The sequence below is a fragment of the Aegilops tauschii genome, unplaced genomic scaffold (genome assembly GCF_002575655.3).
Source record: "Aegilops tauschii subsp. strangulata cultivar AL8/78 unplaced genomic scaffold, Aet v6.0 ptg000076l_subseq_5457420:6198992_obj, whole genome shotgun sequence".
In the NCBI taxonomy this organism is placed as follows: Eukaryota; Viridiplantae; Streptophyta; class Magnoliopsida; order Poales; family Poaceae; genus Aegilops; species Aegilops tauschii.
In genome coordinates this window covers 192,617-208,487 of record NW_027332479.1, presented here as the reverse complement: position 1 = coordinate 208,487, position 15,871 = coordinate 192,617, and the positions used below count along the sequence as shown (strand labels likewise).

Genomic DNA, 15,871 nt, shown 5'->3' with positions numbered 1-15,871 from the left:
TTCGACAAGGAGTGAACCAGTGCTATTCTTGTCAGCCTTTGAAGCAGAAAGACAAACGGGGATGATCATATTTCCAAATATCCAGCTGGTCTATTAGCAGTATCGCTTCTTGATTAATTTCTTCTATAAATAAGGTGTTCACAACCATCCTTGTGTATATTTTTTTTGGAAAAGGGGTGATTCCCCGGCCTCTGCATCAGGTGGATGCATACGGCCACTTAGATAAATAAAATAGGTTCCACAATGTCGAAAAAGTCGTAAAAGAAAACTACGTCGAGCTCACATAGACCTCGACACGAAAATACAAAAAAGGCCATAAAGCCACAACCGGCTGGCAGAAAAATAGGTATGGAAACTAATTGCCAATCCTATTACATGACCGTCATCCAAACCGGTTGAATATATCCCGCGCTACCATCTCCCACCGGACAGATCCAGTAACCAAACGCTCCCTGACCTCCGTCGGAGTGAGTAGGGACCACATACGGATCAACGCCGTAGCTCGGAATACAACCTGCAAAAAATGAATAGTAGTTATTCTGTTAAAAGCCAAATCATTTCTGCAGTTTCAAATTGCCCATAACAACGCACAAACTCCTACACGAATGTGTCTAGCTGTACCGGACTCTATCCCATCCAGCCACGTTCCAAATAACGACCCGACCGAACTCGGAGGAGTAATGTTAAAAGCAATTTGCACTGAGCGCCACAAATTTTTTGCCAACAGGCACTCAAAGAATATATGCTTAATGGTTTCATCCCGATCACAGAAACTACACCTAGTAGATCCTGTCCAATTGCGCTTAACCAAGTTGTCCTTTGTTAAAATGACCTGTTTATGGACAAACCACATAAACACTTTGATTTTCAAAGGAACTTTAACTTTCCAAACATGTTTGGATTTAGGAATGACACTCGAGTTAATAACATCGATGTACATCGATTTAACGGTAAAATGTCCAGACCTAGTAAGCTTCCAACACAACTGATCGGGCTGATGTTGTAGCTGAACCTCCATCAGTCTACGCACCAGATGAAGCCAAGCTTCCCATCTATTACCAACAAGCACCCTCCTAAACTGAATATTAAGGGGTGTGGCCTGCATAATCGTTGCCACAAGCGCATCACGGCGATGCACAATACGATACAGAGTTGGGTACTGTAACGCCAATGGAGTCTCACCAAGCCAGGTGTCCTCCCAGAAGCGAGTATCATTACCGCCGACTATAAACTTTGTTATATTAAAGAAGGCTGTCTTAACTCTCATAAGCCCCTTCCAAAATGGCGAATCAGTTGGTCGCATTGTCACCTGTGACAAAGTTTTGGATTGCAAATACTTGTTACGAAGTATCTGTGCCCAAGTCGCATCAGTCCCATCTGATAACTTATATAGCCACTTACTAAGCAGGCATCTGTTCTTTACCTCAAGATTCTCAATACCCAACCCCCCTGATCCTTGGGACGACAAATAATATCCCACTTGGCAAGTCTATACTTTCTTTTTAGATCATCACTCTGCCAAAAAAAATCTTGACCGATAAAAGTCCAGCCGTTTCCTAACCCCAACTGGAACCTCAAAGAAAGATAGTAGGAACATCGGCAAACTTGTGAGCACCGAATTAATAAGAATCAACCGGCCTCCATAAGACAGAAGTTTGCCCTTCCAACAACTAAGTTTCTTTTCGAACCGATCTTCGATACATTTCCATTCTCTGTTCGTGAGCTTACGATGATGAATGGGTATACCTAGGTAAGTAAAAGGTAAAGCCCCTAATTCACAACCAAACAATTGCCTATAAGCCTCTTGTTCCTCCTTGGCTCGACCAAAGCAGAACAACTCGCTTTTATGAAAGTTAATCTTTAAACCGGACAATTGTTCAAATAAACACAACACCAGCTTCATATTTCTCGCTTTTGCCAAGTCATGCTCCATAAAGATGATTGTATCATCAGCGTATTACAAAATGGACACACCCCCATCAACTAGGTTAGGCACCAAACCACCTACCTGACCGGCGTTCTTTGCCCTACCTATGAGAATAGCCAACATATCAACTACAATGTTGAACAATATAGGGGACATTGGATCTCCTTGTCTCAGGCCTTTGTGTGTCTGAAAATAATGACCTATATCCTCATTGACTTTAATTCCAACACTACCTTTTTGCGTAAAGGATTCTACCTGGCGTCTCCAGGCCTCATCAAAACCCTTCATGCGTAAAGCCTGTTGAAGGAAAGGCCATTTGACTTTCTCATACGCTTTTTCGAAATCCACTTTGAAAACAACCCCATCCATCTTTTTCGTGTGGATTTCATGGAGAGTTTCATGTAGGACCACAACACCCTCAAGAATGTTCCTGTCCGGCATGAAAGCCGTTTGGGTAGGCTGCACAACGGCATGCGCGATCTGTGAGAGCCTATTGGTCCCGACCTTGGTGAAAATTTTGAAGCTAACATTAAGAAGACAGATTGGCCTGAATTGCTCAATTCTCACTGCCTCTGCTTTCTTAGGAAGAAGGGTGATCGTTCCAAAATTTAGCTGAAAAAGATGAAGCTGCCCAGCAAACAGATCATGGAACAAAGGCAACAAATCTCCTTTAATAATAAACCGGCATTTCTTATAGAACTCCGCTGGAAATCCATCTGGGCCAGGCGCTTTGTTAGTTTCCATTTGTGAGACGGCATCAAATACCTCTTTCTCGGTAAAAGGAGCCGTCAGAACATCATTCTCCACAACTGTGAGCTGAGGAACATCCTCAACCCTGGACTCATCCAGAGACACACAGTTATTGTCTGGACGACCAAACAACTGCTTATAGAATTCAGTGATGTACAATTTTAGGTTCTCCTGTCCTACAATTGTACCCTCATCTTGCTCAAGCTGAAAGATCCTCTTCTTTCGATGCTTACCATTAGCAATCATATGAAAAAATTCAGTGTTCACGTCCCCCTGGACTAGTCTCCGGACCTTGGCCCGCAACGCCCACTTCAACTCTTCTTCCCTAAGAAGTTCCTTCTGCCTCAATTCCGCGTCCATCTTGGCTTGAAGCTCCGCTACTGGCAGAAGCGTGGTTTCTGCCTTTACATCTAGGGACTGAATAAGGGAGAGGAGCCTTTCCTTTTCAACCTTATAAATCCCGCTAAGATGCTTAGCCCATCCATGCAAGACACTCCTCAAGTGTCTGATCTTATTCTGCCATCGCTGGAGCGCAGTCTTGCCTCCTGAATCCTTAGCCCACTCTCTAGCCACAAGATCAAAGAAGCCTTCACGCTCAAACCACGCCATCTCAAAGGAGAACACATTCTTATTCCCCAAGTGGGAGGGCTGACCAGAGTCCACAAAAAGCGGCGTGTGGTCGGAAATACCACGGGATAAGGCCTGGACTGTTACTAGAGGAAACTTCTGTTCCCAATCGACACTAGCCAACACACGGTCCAACTTCTCATATGTCGGATTTGGCAGTGCATTAGCCCAGGTGAATTTTCTACCCGAGAGCTTGATTTCTCTCAGGTTCAAACTCTCAATGATAGTATTAAACATGAACGACCATCTGCCGTCAAAGTTATCGTTGTTCTTATCCTCACGCCTCCTAATAATATTGAAATCACCCCCCACCAGGTACGGCAGCTGCTCGGAGCCACACATCCGAACTAGATCAGCCAGGAAATCGGGCTTGAGCTCGGGCTGCGCAGCCCCATAAACCGCAACCAAAGCCCAGTTAAACCCATCTTCCTTCGACCGCACCCGGAACTTGACTGCAAAGTCTCCCATAACCACACTGCGAACCTCAAGCGTCTTGCACCTAACGCCGAGTAAGATTCCACCTGATCGCCCTCTCGGCGGCAAGCAATGCCAATCAAATGCAATACCCCCCGACAAAGAATTTAGAAACTGAGGTGCAAAATTATCTCTCCCCGTCTCCAAAAGAGCGATAAAATCTAAGCGATGATCGACAGACGCCTCAGCAAGAAACCTTCTTTTAGCCAAGTCTCTCAGACCTCTGCTATTCGAAAAGATTCCTTTCATAGTTCATCGTAGAATTTTTTTGCCGAACGCAACCTAGCACTCCTACGCACTGCGGACACCGGGTATACCTTCCGTTTCCACTTGCGCTTTGGAATAGCTTGACTCTGCAACTGGTCCTCATGCCCAGTGTCAGAGGGGCTTGCCAAGCCTATCTCAGTAGAGACATCCTCTACCCCCGCCTCAGAACTAGAAGGCAACAGATCCTCACAAAAATTGTCAAGCACCCTGACCCCAAGCGCATCAACCTCCGAATCACACATGGGTTTAACAGCCGCAATATTGCGAATCATCTCTAAGGCCCGCTCAGCCTCTAGGTCAAGTAGATCATTAATAGAATTAGTAGTTTCATTTTCATTACTACCAAGAGAAACTCCTAATTGATTTGCATTATCAAGAATCTCATCATTTGAAAAATGCAAAATGGAATTGGAAATATTGACCGACATACCAGTAGTGACTTCAATATCACGAAGCTTGGCCGCCCTCATAGCGCACCGTTGCTGGATGTCGTCCACATCCGGATGTGCCTGGAGACGGGCACTCACTCGGCGCCCCTCAGACATGGGGTCCTGGATCCCGCCAAACGCAATCACCTCCTCCCGAGAGATCACGGATGGGGTACGGCCTCCTGCCGCACCCGAACCCGCAGTCCGAGCGACCTGCCTGGGCCTCCCCGCGGTCGCGCCAATAGGAGGAAGGGACGCCTGGCACGCCCCACCAGACGAGGGCATCACCGATGGTGGTGGAGACATAGCCAGGACCTCCCGTCCTGGCTCCCCAACCTGAACCAGAGAGGCCGCCACCATAGGAGAAAGCTCCGAGGCCACCTGCCCCGAGCCCACTCCCGAAGGCGAAGTCGACACCGTCCGAGAAGAAAGCGCAACGGGAGAGGAAGTATCCGAGTCCTCCTGACCCAGACCTCCTCCCAGCGTAGAAGAGGACACGGGAGCCACCTGCCCCGCATCCCCGTCCTCAGCACAAAAAGAACCTGAGACCGCCTGGCCTATGGCTCCTCCCTGCACACGGGACCCGGTAGGCTGCGGCATCTCCAGAGGGGGAACCATGCGCTGACCAGAAGAGGGAGTGGCCACCGGCCGACTCACCTCCTCCGCCCCCCTGACCAACAGTGATGAAGCCTCGAGATCCCCAGAACCTGAGTCCAGAGCATCCATAAAATCCAACGCAGGCAAAGCGAGCTCAAAGGCCTCCTCGGACTCCACCCGGTCGCTCCACAACCTCGGCGGTGCAGAAAAAGGCTCGAAAGATCCAAATCTCAACGACTTCGAAGGCACCGAGGAGGGCTGGGCAGCTCCATCCCCGGTCGTCGCGGTCTCAGACCCCGGCCCCATGGACAACTGTCGTCCAGAGTCCTCAACCGGCGGTTCCGGAGCTCCCGCATCACCGTCACCCTCATGCATATCAACGTCAGACGCGTGATCCGGCGCAGACAGCAGGCTCTCGTCCTCAAACTCAATAACCAGATTATAAATCTTGCCTCGGTAAGCCCACTTAACCACTTCCGGCACATACTCAACATTCAGTATACTGACCAGCACCCGAGCAATCCCATGAGCTCTGGTGAAAGCCATGTCCACACGCTCAGGCTTCCCCAACAGAATGCCCAAACTGGCCACAACCCGAGCGTCCTGCAGCGGCGAGGAAGGTGCCCCGGAAAAGCGTAGCCACGCTTGCGTAAGCGGTACACCCTGAGGCTCAACAATCTTCCATTCCTGAAACTCAAGGATACCATCAGTACCCGGCACCTTACACATCCCAAAACTCAGCAATCGCTGCAAGTCCTCCATAGACGGGCACTCGACCCTGGACATCTTATCAGCAAGCCCGACAAGGTCCCACTGGAAATCCCCAGGAGCCAACTCTCGAAGCCTCTGCACTATCTGTGCCTCAGACACCGCCCCTCTAGTGACCTTGACAATCCCCGTGGTCATACTCGGAGACTCGGCAGGCACCTCATGCTCAGTCGGAGACTCAAAAAAAGTTAGCTCAGCACAGTAAACTCCATACATCTTAAGTGAAGGTGCCTGATCACGCAGTAACGGACAATCCCCAGATTCATGAGCCAGTTTACCACAGGTATCACATAACCGCGCCACACACTCGGCAATGAAGTGACCCTTATCTCCGCAACGATAGCAAAGCATCTTTTCTTTCCTACGCGCCCACTTGGACGCTCGATCAGACTCAGCCCTGTCCATCATCTCCGCAGACACATCAGACATAACCTCAGGAACCGGAGCAGAAGCAAGAGCCGTCACTACCTCCATAGCATGATCGGACAACACAGGCTCCTCTGCCACCCCGCTATCAGTCATCTGCTCGACAACGACCGGTGGTGGCGGCGGTCGTGGATGGTATCGGCCTCCTCGCCCGCCCCGACCACCACGATGGCCACGGTAACCTCCTCACTGACGATGACCCGGATCCGAAGACCCCTCAACGAAGCCCCCGGCAGGCCCCAAGAACGGCCTCTCAATCGAGCCATCACTTTGCCATGCATAGCCACGACCGCCTCCCGTGGACGAAGAACCACGGTGCTGGCCAGCTCCATAGGCATCGTAGCCGTCATCCCCCCACTGACCCCGGGGCGCAGTAGCAGTACCGTTGGTCTGCGACGACTGAGACGGACGAGCAACGACGTGTGGAGGGGGAGCCGGTCTAGGCGTCGGACCCGACGGTGCGGGGGCCCTTGGTGGCGCGGCCCCCCTGCCCACAGCTACGACCGCAGCAGCGCCAGGAGCCACTGACCTAGGGCCGGCTCCCGGTCCACCACGACCACCCGACGGCACCGCCGGTGCCGGCGGCCTCCCCACGGGCGTCCCGACAGCAACCCGCGCCGCATCCGGTCTTCCCGACCCGCGACCCGCTGCGGACTTGGGTATCGGCAGGCCACCACGACCAGCACCCGACTCCGGAGGCGGCAGCGTGCCCCGGCCATTGCCTTGGCCCGGCGGCTGCGCGCCCCTGCCGTTGCCTTGGCCCGGCGGCGTGACCCCGGAAGCCCGCCCCGCCCCGCTGGGCGCAGGCGGCCGCCTAGAAGGGGGCGCGCCTCCAGAGCCCCCCATAGCGCCGAGAGGGGGGATGCGTCGAGCCCGACCAGGTCTGGCCGTGCGTAGGGACGACGCGCGGCGATGGAGAAACCTAGGGCACGGCGCTGGCACAGACGAAGACAAACGACTCGTGCATGCGCTCCTTTCCTCAGGATCAATCGAAACCACGTCCGGCTGGGCCTCATACCCAGCACACCGTGGCCCAAACGAAGTCACCGGCCCAAGTGAAAACAATTCTGCTTGAACCGCAGCCGCTTCGCACTGGGCCTCATACCCAGCCGAAGTCGGCCCAGAAGCCACAGGCGGCCCATCCGCGCCCAACAGGAAATTCAAACGCTGCTCCCTAGCGGCGGCGATCCCGAACGACGCCGCCGGTGCCGCCAGCTTCCGGCCGGCCGCCGCTGCCGTCCGTTTCTTATTCTTCCGGCGATTGGGCACAACATTCCAATCCGAACCGAGATAATCACCAAACGTAAGGGCCGGAAGACGTACCTTTGGAAGAGGACCACGCCATGGCCGGATCGCCATCGCCGCCGTCCTCCGGTGCACGACGCGCCGAACGATCTCGATCCTCTCCGTCTTCTCCAGTCCAGTTCTCGCCGGATCGTCTTGCGGGATCGCCTCATCTACCAACAGCGCAACCTCATCCTCAGAATATCCACTCGTGAACGCCTCGCAAATGTGATCTGAAGGTGTAGGTGACGCCGTCTCCGGCGAGCCGGCGTCCAGATGCCGGCCACCGTCTGCGTCCTCCTCCTCGTCACTCTCCACTAGCGCCCAGAACCGTCCTCTGACTCGCCGGTCACCGCCGGCGCCGGGGTCGCGAGGCCCGTCTCTAGTCGCCCCGCTCATTCCTTGTGTATATACCATTAGACAAAAAATGAGTAAAATTTATGACACCAACGTTATGATTATTATTTCAAATAACAGTGCAAATGGATGCCAAAACAACATCCTTTCTCACAGATAATAACAAACATTATATTAATCATGGACGTCATATGATGCTAGCAGGCCCGTGTTGACTTGCACCATAAACTGCAGCTCAACATTTTCTTTGGAGAGGACCTCCACCCCTGGCATATCTTCAAGCCCGATCGAGCACTTGTTGAGCGGGGTGAATGACATTTCCACACAGTGAGTCAGACGCAATGGCTGCCGCCCACTCTTGTCTCCTTGGTAGTCCCTGATCAGGCCTTGGCAAACGTTGAGGCGTCTCACCACATGGTCATAGTCCACCTCACAAAAACTAAGAACGGGCATCATCACCGTTCCCTTCTTGGCATCTTGCAGCATTTTCTTGATCTTACCGCCAGCGGCAGTGACATGGCTCTTAAGGGTGTCGATAGCGACGAGCACTAGGGCTCGGAGGTCCTTAGCCTCGGCACTCTGATTGTCCGACTGGAGGGTAGACAAACAGAATTCTTGCGAGAAGGGATCGCCGTAGGGGTAGTTGATCGAGGCGTTCTTGCATGCTTCCACCATGAGCTTGGTCGCTTTGGGCTTCCCACTGTCAGAGCTGCTGGATTGAGCAGTTATCACTACAGAAAGGAGCATGAAGAGGATGGTGGAGAAAATGATGGTTGTCCTTGGCATTGTTGCGATTACAACAGGGATAGCTAGAAACCTAGAAGTACTAAAGTGCTGAGAGATATGAGAGATAAGTGGAGATAAATAGACAGAGAAGGGTGTGTATTGCAGAGATGGATGGATGGAGGCGATGTACATGCGGATGGGAATTCTTTATAATGATTGCAATGGGATATCATAAATGCAGTATGCACCTTTGGTCGTGGATATGTGCACTATCGGTGTGCAGTATCTGCTGAATGCTCTTTTTGGATCTGTACATATTAATGCTCTCTATTTTCGACGAATACACAGCTGCTCACTATAGATTTTCTTGTAGTAATACACATCTTACTTCCATGAATTCAGTAATGCAACACCGCCTAATCATGAATATCCCAAATGATTAGTGTCCACTGAATCCCCATACATATATATGTTGATGCTCAGTTTGGTACGTCTTATTTGCTTTTTTTGTTTTCTAAACATTATTTTGTATAACTGATTTGTTACTTGTACTTCGTGCGGGGGTGGGGGCGTTGTTTCCCTCATCAACACTATGGTTGCTCAATTTTCCGTTGCAACTTTAGAGTAGTTACAAATAATTTCTCAGGGTGCAGCCACTTAGTTAACTTGTCCAAAAAAATTATTTTGGTTAAAATATAAACATTTTCTATTTTAATATTTGTATTTCAAAGTTGGTTTTGTCCGATGGGTTAACTTTTCAAAGTCGTTTTAGGGATTAAATGACCAGAAAGTTTCTATGGAGGTTGAGCTACATTGAACCCCTTAACCTCACCCCTCCAACATTGCTTTGGGATTTGTGCTCTACAACTAATACATGAATTTTTTTTGTTTCTCTCGAATGAAACAGCATATGGACTTCAAACTTGGCATAAAACAAACTTTAGAACATCAATGTGTGAAAAACCTTCCACATTTTTTGGCCAAACATAAGTATACAAAATGAGACTTTTTTATTAAAAAAATATTTTAAGCATTTAAAATGCATGAACAAATCCTAATGTTTTTGTCCACATTGTAGTTAGAATTTTTTGTTGTCCTACAAAGTTTGAACCTTATATGTTGTTCCATTTGAGAGAAAAAAAATATAAATGTTCCTTCATGGATTGTGATGCAGAAATGTAATGTAAGGGGGAATGTAGTTTGAGAAGGATGATCTCGAAAAGACCTCCTCCCATGACGCTCCCGCGAGCATCCGGGAGGCTAACCCTAGCGCCGCCGCCTTCCCTCCCCTCCTCCTCCCTCCCTCGCCGCGGCCAAGGGGCTCGGGCTGGCGGTGTAGCATGTGCGTCGCCGGCGGCGGCGGGGCTCCTTCATCTCCTCACGCGGGAGTGCGGTGCGGGCCGGGATGCGGCGCTAGATGCCGGGCGTGACAGCGCGGAGGTTCTCCGGAGCGGCACAACGATGGTGGCATGGAAGCGGTGTGATGGGCGGCATAGTCATGGTGCAGACCACCAGGTAGTGACGGCGGCAGCGGCTTCGTGGCGGCGCATACGGATCTGCCTCTGACACTGCAGATTGTGAGCGGCCTCTCTCGTCATGGCGCGATGGTGAGGGGGCGGCACGGTAGCGGTAGAGGTCGGCGGCCCCCGTCCAGTCTAGCCCTTTTAGCCGGACGGCGGCGCTCGGCGCGGGAGGGCCTCCCTGGTGGGCTACCTTTGTTGTGGTTGTGGGTCAATTTGGTATCTCTCGTCGGTAGGTGCACGATTGTCGATGGCATCGCGGGGATGTGTGCCAGCTGCCATGGTGGGCCGACTCGGGGGTGTGTTCGATCAAGAGTTCGGTAGGAAGGATGAGTGGCCTCAATGCGGTTGCGTCACCTTTCGCTGGCACAGGCGTGTGCCGGTCCAGATGTGTCTGCTCCTCCTCCCTCTTTCCTCGTGTTCGACAGGGAGCTCGATAGGAAGAATGGGTGGCCTCGATGCGATTGCATCACCTGTCACACGCATAGGGGGTTTGTGATACGTCTCCAACGTATCTATAATTTTTTATTGTTCCATGGTATTATATATTTTGTTTTGGATGTTTAATGGGCTTTATTATACACTTTTATATTATTTTCGGGACTAACCTACTAACCCAAGGCCCAGTGCAAATTGCTGTTATTTTGCCTATTTCAGTGTTTCGCAGAAAAGGAATATCAAACGGAGTCCAAACGGAATGAAACCTTCGGGAGCGTGATTTTTGGAACAAACATGATCGAGAGGACTTGGAGTGGACGTCAAGAAACAACCGAGGATGCCACAAGGCAGGGAGGTGCGCCTCCCACCATCGTGGGCCCCTCGTGGCTCTCCTGACCGACTTCCTTCGCCTATATATACACATATACCCTGAAAACATCCAGGACCACGACGAAACCCAATTTCCACCACCACAACTCTCTGTACACGTGAGATCCCATCTTGGGGCCTTTTCCGGCGCTCCGCCGGAGGGGGCATCGATCACGGAGCGCTTCTACATCAACACCATAGCCTCTCCGATGATGTGTGAGTAGTTTACCTCAGACCTTCGGGTCCATAGTTATTAGCTAGATGGCTTCTTCTCTCTCTTTGGAGCTCAATACAAAGTTCTCCTCGATCTTCTTGGAGATCTATTCGATGTAACTCTTTTTGCGGTGTGTTTGTCGAGATCCGATGAATTGTGGGTTTATGATCAAGATTATCTATGAACAAAATGTGAATCTCCTCTGAATTCTTTTATGTATGATTTGTTATCTTTGCAAGTCTCTTCAAATTATCAGTTCGATTTGGCCTACTAGATTGATCTTTCTTGCAATAGGAGAAGTGTTTAGCTTTGGGTTCAATCATGCGGTGCTCTATCCCAGTGAAAGAAGGGGAAACGACACGTATTGTATTGTTGCCATCGAGGATAAAAAGATGGGGTTTATATCATATTGCTTGAGTTTATCCCTCTACATCATGTCATCTTGCCTAATGCGTTACTGTGTTCTTATGAACTTAATACTCTAGATGCATGCTGGATAGCGGTCGATGTGTGGAGTAATAGTAGTAGATGCAGAATCGTTTCGGTCTACTTGTCGCGGACGTGATGCCTATATACATGATCATGCCTAGATATTCTCATAACTATGCTCATTTCTATCAATTGCTCGACAGTAATTTGTTCACCCACTAATACATATGCTATCTTGAGAGAAGCCACTAGTGAAACCTATGGCCCCCGGGTCTATCTCCCATCATATTAATCTCCCATCAACGAGTTATTTCTGTCGCCGTTTATTTTGCTATCTTTACTTTCAATCTATATCATAAAAATACCAAAAATATTTATGTTATTATCTCTATCAGATCTCACTTTTGCAAGTGGCCGTGAAGTGATTGACAACCCCTTTATCGCGTTGGTTGCAAGGTTCTTATTTGTTTGTGTAGGTACGAGGGACTTGCGTGTGGCCTCCTACTGGATTGATACCTTGGTTCATAAAAACTTAGGGAAATACTTACGCTACTTTGCTGCATCACCCTTTCCTCTTCAAGGGAAAACCTGAAGGAAATATGCCCTAGAGGCAATAATAAAGTTATTATTTATTTCCTTATATCATGATAAATGTTTATTATTCATGCTAGAATTGTATTAACCGGAAACATAATACATGTGTGAATACATAGACAAACAGAGTGTCACTAGTATGCCTCTACTTGACTAGCTCATTGATCAAAGATGGTTATGTTTCCTAGCCATAGACATGAGTGGTCATTTGATTAACGGGATCACATCATTAGGAGAATGATGTGATTGACTTGACCCATTTCGTTAGCTTAGCACTCGATCGTTTAGTATGTTGCTATTGCTTTCTTCATGACTTATACATGTTCCTATGACTATGAGATTATGGAACTCCCGTTTACCAGAGGAACACTTTGTGTGCTACCAAACGTCACAACGTAATTGGGTGATTATAAAGGTGCTCTATAGGTGTCTCCGAAGGTACTTGTTGAGTTGGCGTATTTCGAGATTAGGATTTGTCACTCCGATTGTCGGAGAGGTATCTCTGGGCCCACTCGGTAATGCACATCACTATAATCCTTGCAAGCATTGCAACTAATGAGCTAGTTCTGGGATGATGTATTACGGAACGAGTAAAGAGACTTGCCGGTAACGAGATTGAACTAGGTATTGAGATACCGACGATCGAATCTCGGGCAAGTAACATACCGATGACAAAGGGAACAACGTATGTTGTTATGCGGTTTGACCGATAAAGATCTTCGTAGAATATGTGGGAACCAATATGAGCATCCAGGTTCCGCTATTGGTTATTGACCGGAGAGGTGTCTCGGTCATGTCTACATAGTTCTCGAACCCGTAGGGTCCGCACGCTTAACGTTACAATAACAGTTATATTATGAGTTTATATGTTTTGATGCACCGAATGTTGTTCGGAGTCCCGGATGTGATCACGGACATGAGGAGGAGTCTGGAAATGGTCGAGACATAAAGATTGATATATTGGACGACTATATTCGTACACCGGAAATGTTCCGGGTGATTTCGGAGAAAACCGGAGTGCCGAAGGGTTACCGGAACCCCCCTCCCCCCCCCCCCCCCCGGAGAAGTAATGGGCCTTATGGGCCTTAGTGGAGAGAGAGAGGGGCAGCCAGGAGGGGCCGCGCGCCCCCTTCCCCTCTGGTCCGAATTGGACTAGGAGAGCCGCCCCCCTTCCCTTCTCCCTCTCCCCCTTCCTTTCCCCCTCCTAGTAGGAGTAGGAAAGAGGGGAGTCCTACTCCCACTAGGAGGAGGACTCCTCCTCCTGGCGCGCCAAACAAGGGCCGGCCGGCCTTCCCCTTGCTCCTTTATATACGGGGGCAGAGGGGCATCCCAGAGACACAACAATTGATCTATTGATCTCTTAGCCGTGTGCGGTGCCCCCCTCCACCATATTACACCTCGATAATATCGTAGCAGTGCTTAGGCGAAGCCCTGCGTCGGTAGAACATCATCATCGTCACCACGCCGTCGTGCTGACGAAACTCTCCCTCAATACTCGGCTGGATCGGAGTTCGAGGGACGTCATCGAGCTAAACGTGTGCTGAACTCGGAGGTGCCGTACGTTCGGTACTTGATCGGTCGGATCGTGAAGACGTACAACTACATCAACCGCGTTGTGTTAACGCTTCCGCTCTCGGTCTACGAGGGTACGTGGACAACACTCTCCCCTCTCGTTGCTACGCATCACCATAATCTTGCGTGTTCGTAGGAAATTTTTTGAAATTACTACGTTCCCCAACAGTGGCATCCGAGCCTGGTTTTATGCGTTGATGTTATGCACGAGTAGAACACAAGTGAGTTGTGGGCGATATAAGTCATACTGCTTACCAGCATGTCATACTTTGGTTCAGCGGTATTGTGAGATGAAGCGGCCCGGACCGACATTACGCGTACGCTTACGCGAGACTGGTTTCACCGTTGCGAGCACTTGTTGCTTAAAGGTGATTGGCGGGTGTTTGTCTCTCTCACTTTAGTTGTACCGAGTGTGGCTACGCCCCGTCCTTGCGAAGGTTAAAACAGCACCAACTTGACAAACTATCGTTGTGGTTTTGATGCGTAGGTAAGAACGGTTCTTGCTAAGCCCGTTGCAGCCACGTAAAACTTGCAACAACAAAGTAGAGGACGTCTAACTTGTTTTTGTAGGGCATGTTGTGATGTGATATGGTCAAGACATGATGCTATATTTTATTGTATGAGATGATCATGTTTTGTAACCGAGTTATCGGCAACTGGCAGGAGCCATATGGTTGTCGCTTTATTGTATGAAATGCAATCGCCATGTAATTGTTTTACTTTATCACTAAGCGGTAGCGATAGTCGTAAAAGCAATAGTTGGCGAGACGACAACGATGCTACGATAGAGATCAAGGTGTCGTGCCGGTGACGATGGTGATCATGACGGTGCTTCGGAGATGGAGATCACAAGCACAAGATGATGATGGCCATATCATATCACTTATATTGATTGCATGTGATGTTTATCTTTTATGCATCTTATCTTGCTTTGATTGACGGTAGCATTATAAGATGATCTCTCACTAAAATTTCAAGATAAAAGTGTTCTCCCTGAGTATGCACCGTTGCGAAAGTTCTTCGTGCTGAGACACCACGTGATGATCGGGTGTGATAGGCTCTACGTTCAAATACAACGGGTGCAAAACAGTTGCACGCGCAGAATACTCAGGTTAAACTTGACGAGCCTAGCATATGCAGATATGGCCTCGGAACACGGAGACCGAAAGGTCGAGCGTGAATCATATAGTAGATATGATCAACATAGTGATGTTCACCATTGAAACTACTCCATCTCACGTGATGATCGGACATGGTTTAGTTGGTATGGATCATGTAATCACTTGGAGAATTAGAGGGATGTCTATCTAAGTGGGAGTTCTTAAGTAATATGATTAATTGAAATTGAATTTATCATGAACTTAGTACCTGATAGTATCTTGCTTGTCTATGTTAATTGTAGATAGATGGCCCGTGCTGTTGTTCCGTTGAATTTTAATGCGTTCCTTGAGAAAGCAAAGTTGAAAGATGATGGTAGCAATTACACGGGCTGGGTCCGTAACTTGAGGATTATCCTCATTGCTGCACAGAAGAATTACGTCCTGGAAGCACCGCTGGGTGCCAGGCCTGCTGCAAGAGCAACACCAGAAGTTATGAACGTCTGGCAGAGCAAAGCTGATGACTACTCGATAGTTCAGTGTGCCATGCTTTATGTCTTAGAACCGGGTCTTCCACGACGTTTTGAACGTCATGGAGCATATGAGATGTTCCAGGAGTTGAAGTTAATATTTCAAGCAAATGCCCGGATTGAGAGATATGAAGTCTCCAATAAGTTCTACAGCTGCAAGATGGAAGAGAATAGTTCTGTCAGTGAGCATATACTCGAAATGTCTGGGTATAATAATCACTTGATTCAACTGGGAGTTAATCTTCCGGATGATAGCGTCATTGACAGAATTCTTCAATCACTGCCACCAAGCTACAAGAGCTTCGTGATGAACTATAACATGCAAGGGATGAATAAGACAATTCCCGAGCTCTTCGCAAAGCTAAAGGCAGCGGAGGTAGAAATCAAAAAGGAGCATCAAGTGTTGATGTTTAATAAAACCACTAGTTTCAAGAAAAAGGGCAAAGGGAAGAAGAAGGGGAACTTCAAGAAGAACAA

At 49.0% G+C, this 15,871-nt stretch overlaps 1 protein-coding gene and 1 pseudogene across 1 annotated transcript; both read right to left on the bottom strand.

Annotated features, from left to right (window-relative positions):
- Positions 1 to 568: 568 nt before the first annotated feature.
- On the bottom strand, positions 569 to 7,947 carry LOC141028342 (uncharacterized; annotated as a pseudogene).
- Positions 7,948 to 8,079: 132 nt separating this feature from the next.
- LOC120967992 (uncharacterized) lies at positions 8,080 to 8,691 on the bottom strand. Its single transcript, XM_040394328.3, has one exon. The coding sequence runs from the start codon at positions 8,689 to 8,691 to the stop codon at positions 8,080 to 8,082; it is 612 nt and encodes a 203-aa protein (XP_040250262.1).
- Positions 8,692 to 15,871: the final 7,180 nt, after the last annotated feature.

Bases quoted from the DNA above. Each gene is read 5' to 3' on its own strand.
- LOC120967992 (XM_040394328.3), bottom strand. From the start codon at position 8,691: ATGCCAAGGACAACCATCATTTTCTCCACCATCCTCTTCATGCTCCTT.